The sequence below is a fragment of the Somniosus microcephalus genome, unplaced genomic scaffold (assembly GCF_052327205.1).
Source record: "Somniosus microcephalus isolate GS21.2 unplaced genomic scaffold, FLI_Smic_1.0 unresolved_chr1, whole genome shotgun sequence".
NCBI lineage: Eukaryota > Metazoa > Chordata > Chondrichthyes > Squaliformes > Somniosidae > Somniosus > Somniosus microcephalus.
The window spans coordinates 145,573,783-145,594,251 of record NW_028225179.1 but is presented as its reverse complement, the minus strand read 5'-3'; the positions used below and the strand labels follow the sequence as shown (position 1 = coordinate 145,594,251).

Here is a 20,469-nt window from a genome sequence, read left to right as displayed (position 1 = left end):
TATGAACTCTTCCTCAAGGCTGCCATGCCCAATTTGATTAGTCCAGTCAATATGAAAGTTAAAATCCCCCATGATTATAGCTGTTCCCTTATTACAAGCCCCAACTATTTCCTGATTTATACTCCGACCAACAGAGTTGCAACAGAATATCCCCATCCTCAATGATGGTGTAGCCCAGCATGTGAGTGCAAAAGACAAGGCAAAAGCATTTGCAACCATCTTCAGCCTGAAGTACTGAGTGGATGATCCATATCGGCCTCCTCCTGAGGTCCCCACCATCACAGAAGCCAGTCTTCAGCCAATTTGAATCACTCCACGTGATATCAAGAAACGGCTGAGTGCACTGGATACAGCAAAGGCTATGGGCCCTGACAATATTCCGGCTATCGTGCTGCAGACTTGTGCTCCAGAATTAGCTATGCCTCTAGCCAAGCTGTTCCAGTACAGCTACAACACTGGCATTTATCCGACAATGTGGAAAATTGCCCAGGTAGGTCCTGCCCACAAAAAGCAGGACAAATCCAACCTGACCAATTACCGCCCCATCAGTCTACTCTCAATCATTGGCAAAGTGATGGAAGCTGTCATCGACAGTGCTATGAAGTGACACTTACTCACCAATAACCTGCTCACTGATGCCCAGTTTGGGTTCCACCAAGACCACTCGGTTCCCGACCTTATTACAGCCTTGGTCCAAACATGGACAAAGGAACTGAATTCCAGAGGTGAGGTGAGAGTGACTGCCCTTGACATCAAGGCAGCATTTGACCGAGTGCGGCATCAGGAAGCCCTAGTAAAACAGAAGTCAAAGGGAATCAGGGGGGAAAACTCTCCACTGGCTGGAGTCATACCTAGCACAAAGGAAGGTGGTTGTGGTGGTTGAAGATCAATTATCACAGCCCCAGGACATCGCTGCAGGAGTTCCTTGGGGCAGTGTCTTAGGCCCAACCATCTTCAGCTGCTTCATCAAAGACCTTTGCTCCAACATAAGGTCAGAAATGGGTTCGCTGATGACTGCACAGTGTTCAGTGCTATTCACAACTCCTCAGATAATGAAGCAGTCCATGCCCGCATGCAACAAGACCCGGACGACGTTCAGGCTTGGGCTGATAAGTGGCAGGTAACATTCATGCCACACAAGTACCAGGCAATGACTATCTGCAACAAGCGAGAGTCTAACCACCTCCCCTTGACATTCAACGGTATTACCATCACCGAATCCCCCACCATCAACATCCTGGGGGACACCATTGACCAGAAACTTAACTGGGCCAGCCACATAAATACAGTGGCAACAAGAGCAGGTCAGAGGCTGGGTATTCTGCGGTGAGTGTCTCACCTCCTGACTCCCCAAAGCCTTTCCACCATCTACAAGGCACAAGTAAGGAGTATGATGGAATATTCTCCACTTGCCTGGATGGGTGCAGCTCCAACAACACTCAAGAAGCTCGACACCATCCAGGACAAAGCAGCCCGCTTGATTGGCATCCCATCCAGCACCGTAAACATTCACTCTCTCCACCACTGGTGTACCATGGCTGCAGTGTGTACCATCTACAAGATGCACTGCAGCAACTCGCCAAGGCTTCTTCGGCAGCACCTCCCAAACTCGCGACCTCTTCCACCTAGAAGGACAAGGGCAGCAGGTGCATGGGAACACCACCACCTCCAAGTTCCCCTCCAAGTCACACACCATCATGACTTAGAAGTATTTCACCGACCCTTCATCGTCATTGGGTCAAAATCCTGGAACTCCCTACCTAACAGCACTGTGGGAGTACCTTCACCACATGGACTGCAGCGGTTCGAGAAGGCGGCCCATCACCACCTTCTCAAGGGCAATTAGGGGCGGCCAATAAATGCCAATATTGCCAGTGACGCCCACATCCCATAAATGAATAAGAAAAAGTCCTGCAATATCGCCACTCTATTTATATCTCTTGCATATCTCTGCGATTTCCCTGCAGATTTGCTCCTCTACCTGCCTCTCACTATTTGGAGGCTTATAGAATACCCCCAATAGCGTGATCATACCCTTTTTGCTCCTCAACTCTAACCAAATAGATTCTGTCCTTGCCCTCTCAAGAACATCCTCTCTTTCCAACACTACAATGTTTTCCTTAATCAGCACTGCCACCCAACCTCCCTATTTACCTTCCCTATCCTTTCTGAACACCTTGTACACTTGAATATCAAGTGCCCAGTCCTCACCGTTTTAAGCCACATTTCTGTTATTGCCACATCATATTGCCCCACAGCTAATTGTGCTTGTAGCTCACCAACCTTATTCACCACACTTTGTGTGTTTACATACATGCAATTTAAACCCATTTTTGAATTTTACGTAATCTTTCTTAGTCTGCTCCAATCTAATATGGTACTACTTCCGCCTCTAGCACTACTTTCTTCTCTAGTACTATCCAACATTCTCACTCTTTTATGCACTTTATGCCTCTTATCTACTCCTATATGCTGGTGCCCATCCCCCTGCCAAGCTAACTTAAACCCTCCCCAACAACACTAGAAACCCGGAGCTCGAGTTGCTGCAGTTGGTGACACTTCCTGCACACGTGGTCATCCAGGCCCCAAGAAGCATCCAGGATTTCCCACATGGCACAGCATGTGCAATTCACGGGACTGAGCTGCCCTGCCAGTCCTCTATTTACCAGAACTAAACTTAAAACTTAACAAGAAACACTTAACAGCTATCCTCCAATCAGCACTTCCCTCTGTTAGATAGGCCACGAACTACTTCGCAGAAATATACTCAAAACAAAACAAAAAACTTACCATAAAAACTCACCCAATACTCACCTCTCAGCTCCCTTATCTTTAACCAGCTCTCGGCAATGCGACGGGGAATTTACTAGTAACACGTATTTTAACCTGTATCTATTGGAGTAGCTGAGGAAACAACCTGGCAGTGAAAATACATCAGTAAAGAAAGATTTGAGTAACTTTCATTGGTTCATCTTGTTGCAATTTCTGGGCCCTGATTGGTAGGATTGAGGAAAAACAGAACAACTTCATTGGTTGGTTCTAGGTGGATTGGTAGTTCCTGCTTGGGCGAATCTCCTGTCTCTACCTGTGCAAATCAACATGGTTAACAACAGAGTAGTTATTTCAGCCAATCAGGTAGGAGTATGATTGACATTTTGAGATTTGACCCTTTCGACTGTGACGCATGTAACACTTTGAGATATGACCGACTCACTAGATTAACATTGTATTATAAAGCAGTGGAACTCCTGTGGCATTTACCCCTGGGTGTAATGGTGTCTACGGCATGGTTGTTTATTAGTAAGAGAAATGGTTTCAACAGCATGGGTTCAACATGAGTAAGTACAGTAAGAGTCGAGTTAATTTCTGGTCAGCACTTCAAATCAGCTTATAATAAACCAAAGCCTCTCAAATTCTCTATTAACTTCATATTTCGGATCAAACATTCATGATGAAAAGGAAATGGAATCAGGTGGTTCCTGTAGCGGGTGGCCGATCCCTAACGCCAGTTTTATGCCAGATAGCAAGCTCAAAATCTATCTCAGAAACTGCTGAATGTGAAGAAAAAGAGGCCCCATAAAAGTCTGAGAGCTGTACATAGGAGCAAGAATAGGTTGTTCAGCCCATTGAGCCTGTTTTGCCATTCAGTTAGATCATGGCTGACCTGTATCTTAACTCCATCTAGCTGGCTTGGTTCTGTAACCCTTAATATCCTTGCTAACAAAAATCCATCAATCTCAGTTTTGACATTTTCAATTGACCCTCAGCCTTACAGCTTTTTAAGAATATAAGAAATAGGAGCAGGAATAGGCCACTTGGCCCCTCGAGCCTGCTCCGCCATTCAATAAGATCATGGCTGATCTTGGGCTCAAAGCCACTTCTCTGCCTGCTCCCCATAACCCTTCACTCCTTTATCTTGCAAAAATCTGTCTATCTCCACCTTTATTGGGCCAGAACTTGGTGTCGGGGGCTTGCCGCGCGTGCAAGCCCCCGATCTGCACTCACCCTGCGCGCTGACATCTGAAGCCCGGGCCTGCTTGCATTTCCTGTCACAGGCCCGGTTCTGATGTCAGCGCGCAGTGCTTACCTGATCCAGCGGCGTAGTTAGTGCGATGTGCCGGCTGGGATCAGGTGAGCACTGTACAACCAATCAGGGGAGGGGAAGGTTCATTCATGAGTTTGAGAGTAAGAACTGTCAAACTCATGAAAACTACGGGGGACCAAAACACTATTTAAATTTTAAATAAAAATTTTAAAAACATCCCAATTATTAACTTAAGTATAAATAAGTTTAAAAAAATAATTTAAACAATAATTTTTTTTGAAAAAAATAATTTTTTAATAAAAAAGGGTCTAAAACTAAACTTACCTTATTGTAGATTCTTTAAAATAATAAACCTGTGGGAAAAAAATTCTAAATTGCACTAAAACACCACTTACCTGTAAAAAGAAATACTTACGTGTGCTTTTTACAAGCGTAAAGACCGGAGGCCTTTACACATGCGCAAATCCCCTAAAACAGAGGAAATCCAAGACGCACGCGCTGCCCCCTACAGTGCACGCGCTAGCCTCTTCAACTCTTGGGTTAGAGGAGAGGAAATGCCGGTTTTCAGCGCATGCACTGTGCATGCTGAAAACCGGCATTTCCTCCGGCCAGACGCGCGAGTACCCCTTCCGTACTCACGCGTTTGGGGAGGAATTACTGCCCCATAGTATTTAATGACTCAGCCTCCACAGCTCTCTGGGGCAGAGAATTCCACAGATTTACAACCCTCAGAGAAGAAATTCCTCCTGATCTCAGTTCTAAGATGGTGACTCTTTATTCTGAAACTATGCCCTCGAGTTCTAGATTTCCCCACGAGAGGAAACATCCTCTCTGCATCTACCTTGTCGAGCCCCCTCAGTATCTTATATGTTTCAATAAGATCACCTCTCATTCTTCTAAATTCCAATGAGTATAGGCCCAGCCTGCTCAACCTTTCCTCATAAGTCAACCCCCTCATCTCAGGTATTAACCTAGTGAATTGTCTCTGAACTGCCTCCAATGCAAGTATATCCTTCCTTAAATAAGGAGACCAAAACTGTACGCAGCACTCAAGGTGTGGTCTCACCAATACCCTGTACAGTTGTAGCAGGACTTCCCTGCTTTTAGACTCCAAACCCCTTGAAATAAAGGCCAACATTCCACTTGCCTTTTTGATTACTTGCTGTACCTGGGGGAGAGAGTTCCAGATTTCCACTACCCTTTGTGTGAAGAAGTGCTTCCTGACATCACCCCTGAACGGCCTGGCTTTCATTTTAAGGTTCTGCCCCCTTGTGGACGCTCCCACCAGAGGAAATAGTTTCTCTCTATCTCCCCTCGCAACTCCTTTAATCATCTTAAACACCTCAGTTAGATCACTCCTTAATCTTCTATATTCGAGGGAATGAATGCTCTGAGAATTTTCATTGATTACACTAGATGGTATTTAATTTTCAGCTGTTTATGGCACAAAAGTGTACAAATTAACTGATCTTTGTTCAGGAGGAGCTGCGAACCTTACTGAAGCCGGTCCAGGACAAGAAGAAGGAATGTGACGCTGTAAAAAGTGATTATGTGGAAACATTAACCCACATTCAGGTACATTTGATGTCACTTTGTTGTATATTTTCCAATCACGATTTGTTTTTCTTTGAACCGTTGAATGTCCATTACCAAAGTAAAATCTCAATTTAGATAATCATTGAATTAGCACAGACACTTCCCTTGTGCTGGTGAAACCGGAGTTAAAGAAAATACAGCAGCTCGATCCACAGTTAAAGCTCCCTCTTCTGAATAAATTATCATCTGGTCCCCATTAACTGGATTTCACTGCAGCAGAGAATGTTTTTCTCTAAAAGATTCTTGTATGAAGAGAACTGCACAGGCTGCACAACCTTTTTAAAATGCTCATTTGTTTTTTCAATCTCACTATTCTTTTCCAAAGGACCAAGGCGTAAAGACAGAGAAACAGATTAAAGCAGAATTTGAAAAACTTCACCAGTTTCTCCGTGAGGAGGAGAGGATTGAGTTGGAAGATCTGAAACTGGAGAAAGAGAAAAACAGTCAGGAGATGAAGGGGAGGATTGAGAAGATAACGGAGGAAATCTCATCGCTTTCAGTTACTGTTCAGGATATTGAACAAGAGCTGAGTGAACAGGACAGCATCAAGTTTTTAATGGTAGCTGTTTATTTATTTGTTTTTTGTTTCCTTCGTCCCTCTTTGACACAGTCTTCAAGACCGTGCAGGGTGTGCCATCAAAACCTGGAATATTACATTGAATTACAGTGTATTTACAGCACAGAAACAGGCCTTTCGGCCCAACAGGCCCATGTTGGTGTTTGTGCTCCACACGAGCCTCCTCCCACCCTTCGTAGACTAAGCCCATCAACATATTCTATTCCTTTCTTCCTCGTGTTTATCTAGCTTCCCCTTAAATGTATTTATATTATGCACCTCAACCACTCCATGTGGTAGTGCGTTCCACGTTCTCACCACTCTCTGGGTAAAGAAGTTTTATTACGTTAAAGGCACTATTGGATTTATTAGTGACTTTCTTGTATTTATGGTCTCTAGTTCTGGTCTCCCCTGCAAGTGGAAACATCTTCTCTATGTCTATCAAACCCTTTCATAGTCTTAAAGACCTCCATCAGGTCACCCCTCAGTCTTCTCTTTTCTAGAGAAAACAGCCCCAGCCTGTTCACTCTTTCCTAATTGGTGCAACCTCTCAGTTCTGGTATCATTCTAGTAAATCTTTTGTGCACCTTCTCCAGGGCCTCTATCTTTTTGTTATAATATGGAGACCAGAAATGCTGACAGAAACATAGAAACATAGAAGATAGGAGCAGGAATAGGCCATTCGGCCCCTCAAGCCTGCTCCGCCATTCAATGAGATCATGGCTGATCATCCAAATTCAGTACCCGATCCCTGCTTTCTCCCCATTGATGTGCCTCAATAATTTCGAGACTCGAAGGTAGCAGAACAAAACAAGGCTTTTATTAACTTAGAACGAAACACATAAGCGAGAGAGATGTCGTCCTTCTGGAGATTGGGGCTAGACTGAAGCTAGCTTACAAACGGGGCCAGGTATGGGCGGAGCCCTACACACAGCACATTCCAGTATACAATACAGCACATTCCAGTACACAATACAATGAGGTCTGGGGGAAGGGAAATGACACTGAAACCGATCTCAGTCACAGGCAGTGATGAATGGAAATATTTCATCACATTCACCCCTTCTATAGATTTAGTCTGTTCGGGGGTTTGATAGTCCTCTGCGACCGACGTGGCTGTTGCGGTGCTGCGGGTGTCGGCTGGGTGTCCCCGGTAGCCTCCTGGGTCTCTGCCGGGGGTGCCGCCAGGGTTGTTGAAGGGGTAGTTGGTGGGGGTGCCGTTGGTCGGTGTTCTTCCGGGGGTGATGAAAGAGTAGTGGGTGGGTAAGAGTTGCTGTGATTGTCGTTGCCGCTATTGCCGTGGTTGTTGTCGATGCTGGCTGGGGCGACGTCTTTTATGGACACGGTGTCCTCCCTTCCGTCGGCGTGCCGGACATATGCGTATTGGGGGTTGGCGTGGAGTAGGTGTACTGGCTCCACGAGAGGGTCCGTCTTGTGGCCCCTCACATGCCTTCGCACGAATACCGGACCTGGGGTGGAGAGCCATGACGGCATGGATACGCCTGAGGTGGATTTCCGTGGAAAGACAAACATTCGTTCATGAGGCGTGGTATTAGTGGCCGTACACAATAGCGACCGTATCGAATGGAGCACATCCGAGAGGACTTCCTGCCAGCGGGAGATAGGGAGGCCCTTGGTCCTTAGAGCTAGAGTGACTGCTTTCCATACTGTCCCGTTCTCCCGCTCCACTTGGCCGTTACCCCGGGGGTTGTAGCTGGTGGTACGGCTCGTGGCGATCCCCCTGGACAGCATGTACTGGCGTAGCTCTTCACTCATGAAGGATGCCCCCCTATCCGTATGGATGTAGCTCGGCATACCGAACAGGCAGAACAGGCTGTTGAGGCATTTAATGACCGTGGCGCTGGTCATGTCTGGGCAGGGGAAGGCGAATGGGAACCGGGAGTATTCGTCCACAATGTTCAGGAAGTAAACATTGCGGTCGACGGACAGGAGGGGGCCCTTGAAATCTAAGCTGAGCCGCTCAAAGGGCCATGTAGCTTTGATTAAGTGGGCTCTATCTGGGCGGTAGAACCAAGGCTTGCACTCAGCGCAAGTGCGGCAGTTCCTGGTCAGGGACCGAACTTCCTCAATCGAGTAGGGTAAGTTACGGGACTTTATGAAGTGGAACAGCCGTGTGACCCCTGGGTGGCAGAGGTCGTTGTGGAGGGTCTGTAGCCGATCCCCGGTGGCGCTGGCACACATCCCTCGTGAGAGGGCGTCAGGGGATTCGTTAAGGGCCCCTGGCCGGTAAATGATGTCGTACTCGAAGGTGGAGAGCTCGATCCGCCACCTAAGAATCTTATCATTTTTAATCTTCCCCCTCTGTTTATTATTGAACATAAACGCTACCGACCGCTGGTCGGTAAGTAGGGTGAAGCGTTTGCCGGCTAGGTAGTGGCGCACTGCCTCCACGATGGCTTGGGCCTCCTTTTCCACGGAGGAGTGTCTGATCTTGGGCCCTTGGAGGGTCCTCGAGAAGAAAGCTACGGGCCGCCCCGCCTGGTTGAGGGTGGCCGCCAAGGCGAAGTCAGACGCATCACTTTCCACTTGAAATGGAGTGTTCTCGTCCACTGCCTGTAGCGTGGCCCGCTCAATATCCTGCTTAATGCTTTTGAAGGCGGCGTGGGCCTCAGCAGAGAGCGGGAAAGAGGATGCTTTCAAGAGGGGGCGGGCTTTGTCGGAGTAGTTGGGGACCCATTGGGAATAATAAGAAAATAACCCCAGGCATCTTTTCAGGGCTTTGGGAGTGTTGGGCAGGGGCAGCTCCCGTAGGGGGCGCAATCGGTCGGGGTCTGGTCCGATTTCCCCATTCTCCACCACGCTGCCTAGTATGCAAAGGCGCGTGGTGTTGTAAACGCACTTGTCCTCGTTGTAGGTGAGGTTGAGTTTTTGTGCGGTTTTCAGGAACCTCTCGAGGTTCGAGTCGTGATCCTGCTGGTTGTGACCGCAGATGGTGACGTTGTCGAGGTAGGGGAAGGTTGCCTGCAAGTGGTGGTCATCGACCATGCGGTCCATCTCCCTCTGGAAGACCGAGACCCCATTCGTCACCCCAAAGGGGACTCTGAGGAATTGGTAGAGGCGTCCGTTCGCCTCGAAGGCGGTGTACGGGCGGTCCTCTGGTCTGATAGGGAGCTGGTGGTACGCTGACTTGAGGTCGATGGTGGAGAGCACCCGGTATTGGGCGATTTGGTTCACCATTTCTGATATGCGGGGTAGCGGGTAGGCGTCTAGTAGGGTGTACCTGTTGATCGTTTGACTATAGTCGATCACCATCCGTTTCTTCTCGCTACCCCTTACCACTACCACTTGGGCGCGCCACGGGCTGTTGCTGCGTTCAATAATGCGCTCTTTCAGGAGCCTGTCTACCTCGGTCGCGATAAACCGCCTGTCCTCCCAGCTGTACCTCCTGCTTTTGGTCGCTATTGGCCGGCAGTTAGGGGTAAGGTTCGTGAATAGCGAAGGCGGCTTTACCTTCAGGGTAGCCAGACCGCACACTGTGAGGGGCGGCTGGGACCCACCGTACTTGAGCGTGATGCTTTGGTGGTTGCACTGGAAATCCAGGCCCAAGATCACGCTCGCACATAGGTTCTTCATGATTAATACTTTAAAATTATCATATACAGTTCCGTTAACGCACAATTGTACCGTGCAGTAACCCAGAATGGTCGATGTCTGGGTTTTGTCAGCCATAGAGATGGTACCCTGAGTAGGGACCACCTTTAGGGAGAGTTGTTGTGCCAGTTCTGGGTGGATAAAGCTCTCCGTGCTTCCACTGTCAATTAAGCATTTAACCCGGCACCCGTTTACCTCGATGTCCACCATTGATCTGGATAGCGGGTGCGGCCTGGTCTGGTCCACTGTGACCGATGCCACTGTAGGGCCCTGATCGATACAAGATGACGTCCACGCTGTCTGCTCACAAGATGGCGGACCCCACGAGGTCGGGCAAGATGGCGTCCAAGATGGCCGCTCCCACGGCGCACACGCGGCGGTGGCAGGTTTTCCGGCGGTTGGTTTTCCGGCGGGGTTCCCTCTGCACACCTTCCCGAAGTGCCCCTTCTTACCGCACTTAAAGCAGGTGGTGCCTTTCGCCGGGCACAGGTTTCTGGTGTGCTTTGGCTGCCCGCAGAAGTAGCAGTTGGGTCCCTGACGCGTCGCGGCTGTCGTAGGGCTTCTGGGGGGAGAGCGGGGCCCAGCCGGTGTTGGGCTGTCGGGCGGGGAAGATGCCTTCCAAGATGGCAGTGCCCTCGGTGCACACGTGGCGGCGTGGACGGCGCGGGCTGAAGAGTAGGCGTCCGAGTTTCTCTGGGCCACATCCAGGGATCGCGCGGTGTCCGCAGCCTGTTTCAGGTCCAACCCCGTTTTTTCCAGCAGTCTTTGCCGGATGTAAGTGGAGTTAAGGCCTGTGATGAAGGCATCGTGAACAAGCTCGTCAGTGTACACCGCGGCTTTTACATCTCGGCACTTGCAGTCTTTGCCAAGCATTTTCAGGGTGCTTAGGAACTCCTCCACCGATTCCCCAGGCCGCTGTGCGCGGGTGGCGAGCAGGTGCCTAGCATACACCTCATTCGTAGGCTGCTGGTAATGCACCTTTAAGATGTCGCAGGCGGCCAGGTACGTCTCGGCGTCTTGGATGAGGGGGTAAACCCGGTGGCTTACCCAATTCCGCAGAATTCCGAGTCTCATCCTTGCAGCGTCCGTAGCGTCTTTGACGGCTGCGGAATTGTCCAGGAAGAATTCCATACACTCAAACCAGTGTCCGAAGCGTGCTGATGCGTCCGGAGCATGTTGATCCAAATCCAAACGTTCGGGTTTCAGGAGTTGATCCATAGTGTTGAAAAAATAAGTTAATAAAATTGATGTGCCTCAATAATTTCAAGACTCGAAGGTAGCAGAACAAAACAAGGCTTTTATTAACTTAGAACGAAACACGTAAGCGAGAGAGATGTCGTCCTTCTGGAGATTGGGGCTAGACTGAAGCTTGCTTACAAACGGGGCCAGGTATGGGAGGAGCCCTACACACAGCACATTCCAGCACATTCCAGTATACAATACAGCACATTCCAGTACACAATACAATGAGGTCTGGGGGAAGGGAAATGACACTGAAACCGATCTCAGTCACAGGCAGTGATGAATGGAAATATTTCATCACACCCATATCGCTTGATCCCTTTAGCATTAAGAAATATATCTAACTCCTTCTTGAATATATTTAATGAGTTGGCCTCAACTGCCTTCTGTGGTAGAGAATTCCATAAGTTCACCACTCTCTGGGTGAAGAAATTCCTCCTCATCTCAGTCCTAAATGGCTTGCCCCTTATCTTTAGACTGTGGCCCCTGGTTTTGGGCTCCCCGGCCATCAGGAACATCATTCCTGCATCTAGTCTGTCTGGTCCTGTTAGAATTTTATAAGTTTCAATGAGATCCCCTCTCATTCTTCTAAACTCCAGCGAGTATAAGCCCAATCGACCCAATCTCTCCTTATACATCATTTCTGCCATCCCAGGTATCAGTCTGGAGAATCTTTGCTGCACTCCCTCCATGGCAAGAACATCCTTCCTCAGATAAGGCGACTAAAACTGCAGACAATACTTAAGGTGTGGTCTCACCAAGGCCATGTACAACTGCAGCAAGACATCCTTGCTCCTGTACTCGAATCCTCTCGCTATGAAGGGAAACATACCATTTGCCTTCTTAACCGCTTGTTGCACCTGCATGCTTACCTTGAGCGACTGGTGCACAAGGACACCCAGGTCTCGTTGCACTTCCCCTTCTCCCAATCTATTGCCATTCAGATAATAATCTGCCTTCCTGTTTTTGCCACTGAAGTGGATAGCCTCGCATTTATCCATATTTGCCATGCATCTGCCAAATCACCCAACCTATCCAAATCATACTGGAGTTTCTCGGCATCCTCCTCACAGCACACACGCCCACCCAGCTTTGTGTTGTCGGCAAACTTGGAGATATTGGCCTAGAAATTCACTTGGGCGCGGGCAGCTCGCTCGCGCCCAAAAGTTAGCGCTGGGCGGGGAGGCATTAGCGCACGCCGTATATTCGTCTTCTGCGCCCCAATTCGGAAGCGGGCGCTATACCAGGGTGTGCCCGCCTCCGTTTGGGGCGCTGCAACTGAATATCGGCGCGCTAGTTGCCGCAGCGCCACCCAATGCGGTGCGGCAGGCTGCGGTACTGCAGGCCTCCCCCTTCTCTTAAGGGGGAGGTGCCTGCAACGGCCGGAGCCCTGATCGCGAGTGCCGGCAAAAGAGCCCGGCACAGCGGAGAAGTGCCGGGCTCCACGGAAACCAGCCGGCAATGCCGCGGGGGGGGGGTGGAGGAGGCCGGGGAAGGAGGTGCGGGCAGGCGGCCGCCGAAAAAGTGGCCGGCCGCACCTTCAGCTTTAAAGCGCCCCACTATGGCAGCAGGACGGCCCCTTTTTCTGTTCGCTGTTTGCGCCCGCTTCGGAGGAGGCGGGTGCAAATAAATATGGGGATCGGCGCGGTTTCGGGGCGTTACGGGCCTCCACGCACACCGATGACGTCATCGGTCCCGGCGCAGTGCTAACGGCTACCGCCGCCAATACCGCTGCACTCAATTTCAGCGCTACCACCCCGCCGGCGCAAAAGACCTCTTTAGGCGCTAAGTGGGCGCAAGGCCCACTGAATTTCTAGGCCATTACATCTAGTTCCCTCATCTAGGTCATTAATATATATTGTGAATAGCTGGGGTCCTAGGCCATTGCCTATCCACCGTCAACCCTTTGAGTAACATTCCCCAATCAATCCTACCCAACTCGCGCCTCATACCATCGTAGTTTCCTTTATTTAAATTCAGGACCCTAGTCTCTGAGTCAACGACTTCACTCTCCATCTTAATGAAGAATTCTATCATATTATGATCGCTCCGCCCCAAGGGGCATCGCACAACAAGATTGCTAATTAATCCTTTCTCATTACATAATACCCAGTCTAAGATGGCCTGGTCTCTAGTTGGTTCCTCGAAATATTGGTCCAGGAAACCATCCCGTATGCACTCCAGGATTTCCTCCTCCACAGTATTGTTAATAATTTGGTTGGCCCAATCTATATGTAGATTAAAGTCACCCATGATAACTGCTGTGCCCTTATTGCACGCGTCTCTAATTTCCCGTTTAATGCCATCCCCAACCTCCGCATTACTGTTTGGGGGTCTGTATGACACTCCCACTAACGTTTTCTGCCCCTTGGTATTTCTCAGTTCTACTCATACAGATTCCACATCATCAGAGCTAATGTCCTTCCTTACAATTGTGTTAATCCCCTCTTTAACCAGCAATGCTACCCCACCTCCTTTTGCTTTTTGCCTGCCTTTCCTGAATATTGAATACCCCTGGATGTTGAGTTCCCAGCATTGGTCACCCTGGAGTCACGTTTCCGTAATCCCAATCATATCATATCCGTTTATGTCGATTTGTGCAGCTAATTCATCCACCTTATTACGAATGCTCCTCGCATTAAGACACAAAGCCTTCAGGCTTGTTTTTTTATCACTCTTAGACATTTTAGAATTATTATTTACTGTCACCATGTTTGATTTAAACCCTGGATTTCTCTGACTGCCACCTTTGCTTTTCTCCTTCCTGTCTTTTGCTTCTATCCTTGTTTCGCTTTCCTCTGTCTCCCTGCACAGGTTCCCAACCCCTGCCCTTTTAGTTTAAACCCTCCCCCAGAGCACTAGCAAACACTCCCCCTAGGACATTGGTCCCGGTCCTGCCCAGGTGCAAACCTTCCAGTTTGTACTGGTCCCACCTCCCCCAGAACCGGTTCCAATGTCCCAGGAATTTGAATCCCTCCCCGTTGCACCATTCCTCTAGCCACGTATTCATCTGAAATAACCTTCTATTTCTACTCTGACTAGCATGTGGCACTGGTTGCAATCCTGAGATTACTACCTTTGAGGTCCTATTTTTTAATTTACCTCCCAACTCCCTATATTCAGCTTTTAGGACCTCATCCCATTTTTTACCTATATTGTTGGTACCTATATGCACCATGACAACTGGCTGTTCACCCTCCCCTTCCAAAATGCTCTGCAGCCGCTCTGAGACATCCTTGACCCTTGCACCAGGGAGGCAACATACCTTCCTGGAGTCTCGTTTGCGGCCGCAGAAATGCTTATCTGTTCCCCTTACAATAGAATCCCCTATTACTATAGCTCTACCCCTCTTTTTCCTCCTGTCCTGTGCAGCAGAACCACCCCTGGTGCCAGGAAGTTGGCTGCTGCTGCCTTCCCCTGATAAGCCATCCTCCCCAACAATATCCAAAGTGGTGTATCTGTTTGAGAGGGGGGTGGCCACAGGGGACCCCTGCACTACCTGCCTGCGCCTACTACTCTGCCTGGCGGTCACCCATTCCCTGCCTGCCTGTGCAGCCTTTACCTGCGGTGTGACCAACTCATTAAACGTGCTATCCACGACGTCCTCAGCATTGTGAATGCCCCAGTATGTATCCATTCGCAGCTCCAGCGCCGCAATGCGGTCTGCCAGTAGCTGCAGCTGGATACACTTCCCACACACATGGTCGTCAGGAACACAGGAAGTGTCCCTGATTTCCCACATAGCGCAGGAGAAGCATGCCACGGGGCCAAGCTGTCCTGCCATGACTTACCCTTTAATTAATTGAAATTAAATTAAATCAAATCAATCCCACCAATTGCACTATAATTAAAAGATATACTCAAGGGCCCTTGTTTACCAGCAGACAGTACTCCAAGTGTGGTCTAGCCAAGGTTCTCTACAAGTTTAAGATAACTTCTCTGCTTTGCAATTCACGAGAAATGAATCCCAGTGCTTTGTTTGTTTTTATGGCCTTATTAACCTGTGTCACTACTTCTAGTGATTTGTGTATCTGGTATCCCCAGATCCCTCTGTTCCTCTTCCCCATTTGGACTTATTTTCCAAGGAGTATGTGGCCTCCTTATCTTCCTACCAAAATGTACCACCTCACACTTGCCTATGTTGAAATTATTCTGCCAATTACATGCATATTCTGCAAGTTTATTAACGTCTTTCTCTATTTTATCGCGGTCCTTCTCGGTATTAACTATATCCCCAAATAGGTGTCATCCGCAAATTTTGAAATTGTACTTCCTATTCCCGAGTCCAAAGGGTTTCTGTAAATGGTGAACAACAGTGGCCCCAGCACCGATCCTTGTGGAACACAACTTTACACCTTTTGTCAATCTGAGTAACTATTTTTAACCCCTACTCTCTGTTTTCTGTTCTGTAGCCAGCTTGCTATCCATACTGCTACTTATCCCCTGACTCCACATGTTCTGACCTTAGTCACAAGTCTACTATGCAGTGCCTTATCGAAGGCCTTTTGGAAATCCAAATATGTTACGTCAACTGAATTCCCCTTGTCTACCCTTTCTGTTACTTCAGAGAATTCAATAAGGTTGGTCAAGCATGACCTTCCCTTTTGAAATCAGTGCTGACTATTCTTCATTATATTTTCAGATTCTAGATGTTTTTCTGTTACATCTTTGAGTAAGGATTCCATTATCTTTCCTACTACCGACGTTCAGCTAATTGGTCTGTAGTTCACTGGACTTGTTCTATCTCAATCACTAATATAAATCTCACTCACTAACCAAAATAAGAACAATCACCTGTGACATTTGGTTTTCTGTCTCACACCCAAGGGCACTAACGGCTGTCTTTAACATGGAAGTTCCTAAATCTGGAGCTTGTTTGCTGTGAAATATTATTATAAGGGGACAGTTTCATCAAATCAAACATTGAGGAAAATAAACTTCACACAGAGTAAGAAACCCCTCAGAACGGTCAGACCATTCTCCCCCGAGAGTGCATTTACACTGCAGCTGCTAGTCAGAGAGCGATAATGACAGTCCGGGATCAGACAGGCAGGACCGTGTTTTCGGGCAAAGGACACATGCAAATTACAACTTGAATAGATTAAAGTGACTCTCTTTAAATAATACTTTAACTCTCAGATTTTGAGACTCTTCAGGATTGTACAATTGGATTGTAGCTTTGTGAGTTGTGTTGTGCAGTCAGATCGAGTCAGTTGTAATGTTGTGGAGTAACTCACAGTACAGTGAGGACAGGAAGAGGCAGTCCAATAACTTTCCATGTTTAGAATGTACTTTTCTGTGGAATCCAGTCTGTTACTTTCTTTTTGTGATAAAATGTTCTCTAAACACAAATAGTAATAATTGTTCTTGTTCCGCAGAAATTTCCAGAAACTGAGAAAAGGTATAATTTACACCCTTGATTTGAGTCAATATTTAATTTCTAACATCTCTCGCCCACCCTGGAATGATCCAACACTGACCTTTATCTCCTGTTGCAGAGCGAAGCGAACTCTCCCAGAGCCGCAGAAGGTTTACCCTTTAATAAATGTGGGGAAATACATTGGGTCACTGCAGTACAGAGTGTGGAGAAAGATGCTGACGGTGATTAATACAGGTGGGTGTGAGCTTCCTGACACCAGCTATTAAACAGCTCTCTCTATTAGTAGAAGAGACCTGTCTTTTTATAATAAATATATCATAGAAGTAGTTGACTCAGAGACTAGGGTCCTTAATTTAAATAAAGGAAACTACGATGGTCTGAGGCGCGAGTTGGGTAGGATTGATTGGGGAATGTCACTCAAAGGGTTGACAGTGGATAGGCAATGGCAAACATTCAAAGACCATATGGATGAACTACAGAATTTGTTCATCCCAGTTTGGCCTAAAAATAAAACAAAAATGGTGACTCAACCGTGGCTAACAAGGGAAATTAGGGATAGCATAAGATCCAAGGAGAGGACATATAAACTGGCCAGAAAAAGCAGTAAACCTGAGGATTGGGAGCAGTTTAGGATTCAACAATGGAGGACAAAGGGATTAATTAAGAAAGGGAAAATAGAATATTAGAGTAAGCCTGCAGGGAAAATAAAAACTGACTGTAAAAGCATTTATAGATATGTGAAGAGAAAAAGATTGGTGAAGTCAAGCGTAGGTCCCTTGCAGTCAGAATCAGGGGAATTTATAATGGGGAACAAAGAAATGGCAGACCAATTAAATACATGTTTTGTTTCTGTCTTCACAAAGGAGGACATAAATAACCTCCCAGAGATGTCAAGGAACATAGGCCTAGAAATTCAGTTGGTTGCGCCAGCCGTTAGCGCCTTATGAGTAGATGTCGAGCGCTAGGCGGCTAGCGCCCGAGCGCTAGGCGGCTAGCGCCCGGGCGCTGCGCGATCTGCGCCTTGCCCCAACTTCAGTAGCGATTTAGCGCCGGCGCAAAGTCTTTGCGCGCGCTCAGCTGCGCGCGCAGATCATGATGTCATTTCCTCATGCAACGCCCTTTGTGCGCCCCCAACCGGAACTTCAGTCGCGCCGCCCCATTGTGCGCCTGGCGCCCCTAGCGACTGTTGAGTGGAACGGTGCTCAGCCGATGCGGGGCGCGGGGGGCGCAAATTAAAGGGCACTCCTCCTGCAGTAGAAAAGGCAGCCGTTTTGCAACACTCCTGCTTTGTGAGAGACGGATCGTTGCAGAGAGACAAAGGTAGAGAGCCGTTTGGCTCAACACTCGCACAGGTACTTGTGGCTTCAGGAGAAGGAGGAGGAGGAGGAGGAGGAGATGATTTATTACTTTGATACCTCTGCCCTTACCACATAACAAACAAATGGAGAGAAGCCCCCCGCAAAAACACAAATACACCAGTTTCGGCCTTTCAAAAAAACAAATGCACCCTCCCCCTTTAAGAGCTCACCGGCGCCAGCGTGTCTGCTGTCAATCAAGAACTCACCGCACCTGCGCTGCGCCCGGCCTCGGGGGTCTCGCTCAGCACCGCCGGCTTAGCGCCTAAAGATAGTGGTGCATCACCTGTTTTAGCGCAGCAGCAGCCTCTTGGGGCGATGCGACTGAATATCGGCGAAGGGGGCACGACTTTGCGCCGGGCGCAAACTTTAGCGGCCGTCCGACTTTACCGCCCCAAAAGTGGCTATACTGAATTTCTAGGCCATAGGGTCTGAAGAAAGGTAGGAACTGAAAGAAAGCAGTATTTGTAGGGAAATGGTGTTAGGGAAATTGATGGGATTGAAAGCCGATAAATCCCCAGGGCCTGATAATCTACATCCTAGGGGACTTAAGGAAGTGGCCCTAGAAATAGTAAATGCATTGCTGATCATCTTCCAACATTCGATAGACTCTGGAACAGTTCCCATGGATTGGAGGGTAGCTAATGTTACCCCACTATTCAAAAAAGGTAGTAGAGAGAAAACTGGGAATTATAGACCGGTAAGCCTGACATCGGTAGTGGGGAAAATGCTAGAGTCCATTATAAAAGATGTAATAGCAGTGCACTTGGAAAGCAGTGACAGGATCGGACAAAGTCAACATGGATTCACAAAAGGTAAATCGTGCTTGACTAATCTACTGGAATTTTTTGAGGCTGTAACTGGTAAAATAGATAAGGGAGAACCAGTGGATGTGGTGTATTTGGACTTTCAGAAGGCTTTCGATAAGGTCCCGCATAAGAAATTAGCGTGTAAAATTAAGGCACATGGGATTGGGTGCAAGGTATTGACTTGGATAGAGAACTGGTTGACAGATAGAAAGCAAAGAGTTGGAATAAACGGGTCTTTTTCTGAATGGCAGGCAGTGACTAGTGGGGTACCGCAGGGATCGGTCCTTGGACCCCAGCTATTCACAAAATATATTAATGATCTAGACGAGGGAACTAGATGTAATATCTCCAAATTTGCAGATGACACAAAGCTGGGTGGGCGTGTGTGCTGTGAGGAGGATGCCGAGAAACTACAGCATGATTTGGACAGGTTGGGTGATTGGGCAGAAGCATGGCAGATGCAATATAACATGGATAAATGTGAGGTTATCCACTTTGGTGGCAAAAACAGAAAGTCGGATTATTATCTGAATGGCAATAGATTGGGAGAAGGGGAAGTGCAACGAGACCTGGGTGTTCTTGTGCACCAGTCGCTGAAGGTAAGCATGCAGGTGCAGCAGGCGGTTAAGAAGGCAAATGGTATGTTGGCCTTCGTAGCGAGAAGGTTTGAGTACAGGAACAAGGATGTCTTGCTACAGTTGTACAGGGCCTTGGTGAGACCACATCTTGAGTATTGTGTGCAGTTTTGGTCGCCTTATCTGAGGAAGGATGTTCTTGCCATGGAAGGAGTTCAGCGAAGATTCACCAGGCTGATACCTGGGATGGCGGGAATGACGTATGAGGAGAGATTGGGACGATTGGGCTTGTACTCGCTGGAGTTTAGAAGAATGAGAGGGGATCTCATTGAAACTTATAAAATTCTGACAGGACTGGACAGACGAGATGCAGGAAGGATGTTCCCGATGGTCGGGGAGTCCAGAACCAGGGGTCACAGTCTAAGGATAAGGGGTAAGCCATTTAGGACAGAGATGAGGAGGAATTTCTTCACCCAGAGAGTGGTGAACCTGTGGAATTCTCTACCACGGAAGGCGGCAGAGGCCAATTCATTAAATATATTCAAGAAGGAGTTGGATATATTTCTTAAGGCTAAAGGGATCAAGGGTATGGGGAGAAAGCAGGGACCGGGTACTGAATTTGGATGAACAGCCATGATCACATTGAATGGCGGAACAGGCTCGAGGGGCCGAATGGCCTACTCCTGCTCCTATCTTCTATGTTTCTATGTAACTGACTAGATTTTACTGGTCGGTTTTCTGTTACAATACATTTTTGCTGAATAATCAGCAGAAATTCCAGTGGGAGCGTTTCCAGGACAGATGTGGGCTGTGCTGAACTTCTGCCTGCCCCATGGATGTGTCCCTGTCCCAAATCCTGGAGTCCTGGGTATTTCCATATTGTGAGTCGGTGCCAATACTATTTCCTGCTTGAATAGGGAGCCAACTTTAGGTGAGAGTAGACTGGTCAGAAATGAAAGGGACATGAGGAGCTACATTTGAAAACTGAAAACTGCTGCTGCTGGAGGCCGGTTTTCTGAAAGCTCACGATCAATCAGCGATAAACGGGTCATTTTCCGGTTGACAGACTGTAACTAGTGGATGCTGCAAGGATCAGTGCTTGGGCCTCAGCTATTTACAATCTATATTCATGACTTAGATGAAGGGACCGAGTGTAATGTATCCAAGTTTGCTGACGATACAAAGCTAGGTGGGAAAGTAAGCTGTGTGGAGGACACAAAGAGCCTGCAATGGGATATAGACAGGTTAAGTGAGTGGGCAATAAGGTGGCAGATGGAGTCTAATGTGGGGAAATGTGAG

General features: G+C 48.0%; 2 protein-coding genes across 2 annotated transcripts in view; one reads left to right on the top strand and one right to left on the bottom strand.

The window, feature by feature from the left end:
- The window catches only part of LOC147096194 (E3 ubiquitin-protein ligase TRIM39-like), a 546,064-nt gene that overhangs the window by 267,048 nt on the left and 258,547 nt on the right, over nucleotides 1-20,469 (bottom strand). The gene's annotated exons all lie outside the window — the stretch shown is intronic.
- Nucleotides 1-20,469, top strand: part of LOC147096196 (zinc-binding protein A33-like) — a 42,716-nt gene that overhangs the window by 13,483 nt on the left and 8,764 nt on the right. Inside the window, exons 2-5 of the mRNA XM_085975064.1 lie at nucleotides 5,525-5,620; nucleotides 5,967-6,200; nucleotides 16,430-16,452; nucleotides 16,550-16,665. Of these exons, the coding sequence (XP_085831190.1) occupies nucleotides 5,525-5,620; nucleotides 5,967-6,200; nucleotides 16,430-16,452; nucleotides 16,550-16,665 (469 nt within the window). The remainder of the gene's footprint in view (nucleotides 1-5,524; nucleotides 5,621-5,966; nucleotides 6,201-16,429; nucleotides 16,453-16,549; nucleotides 16,666-20,469) is intronic.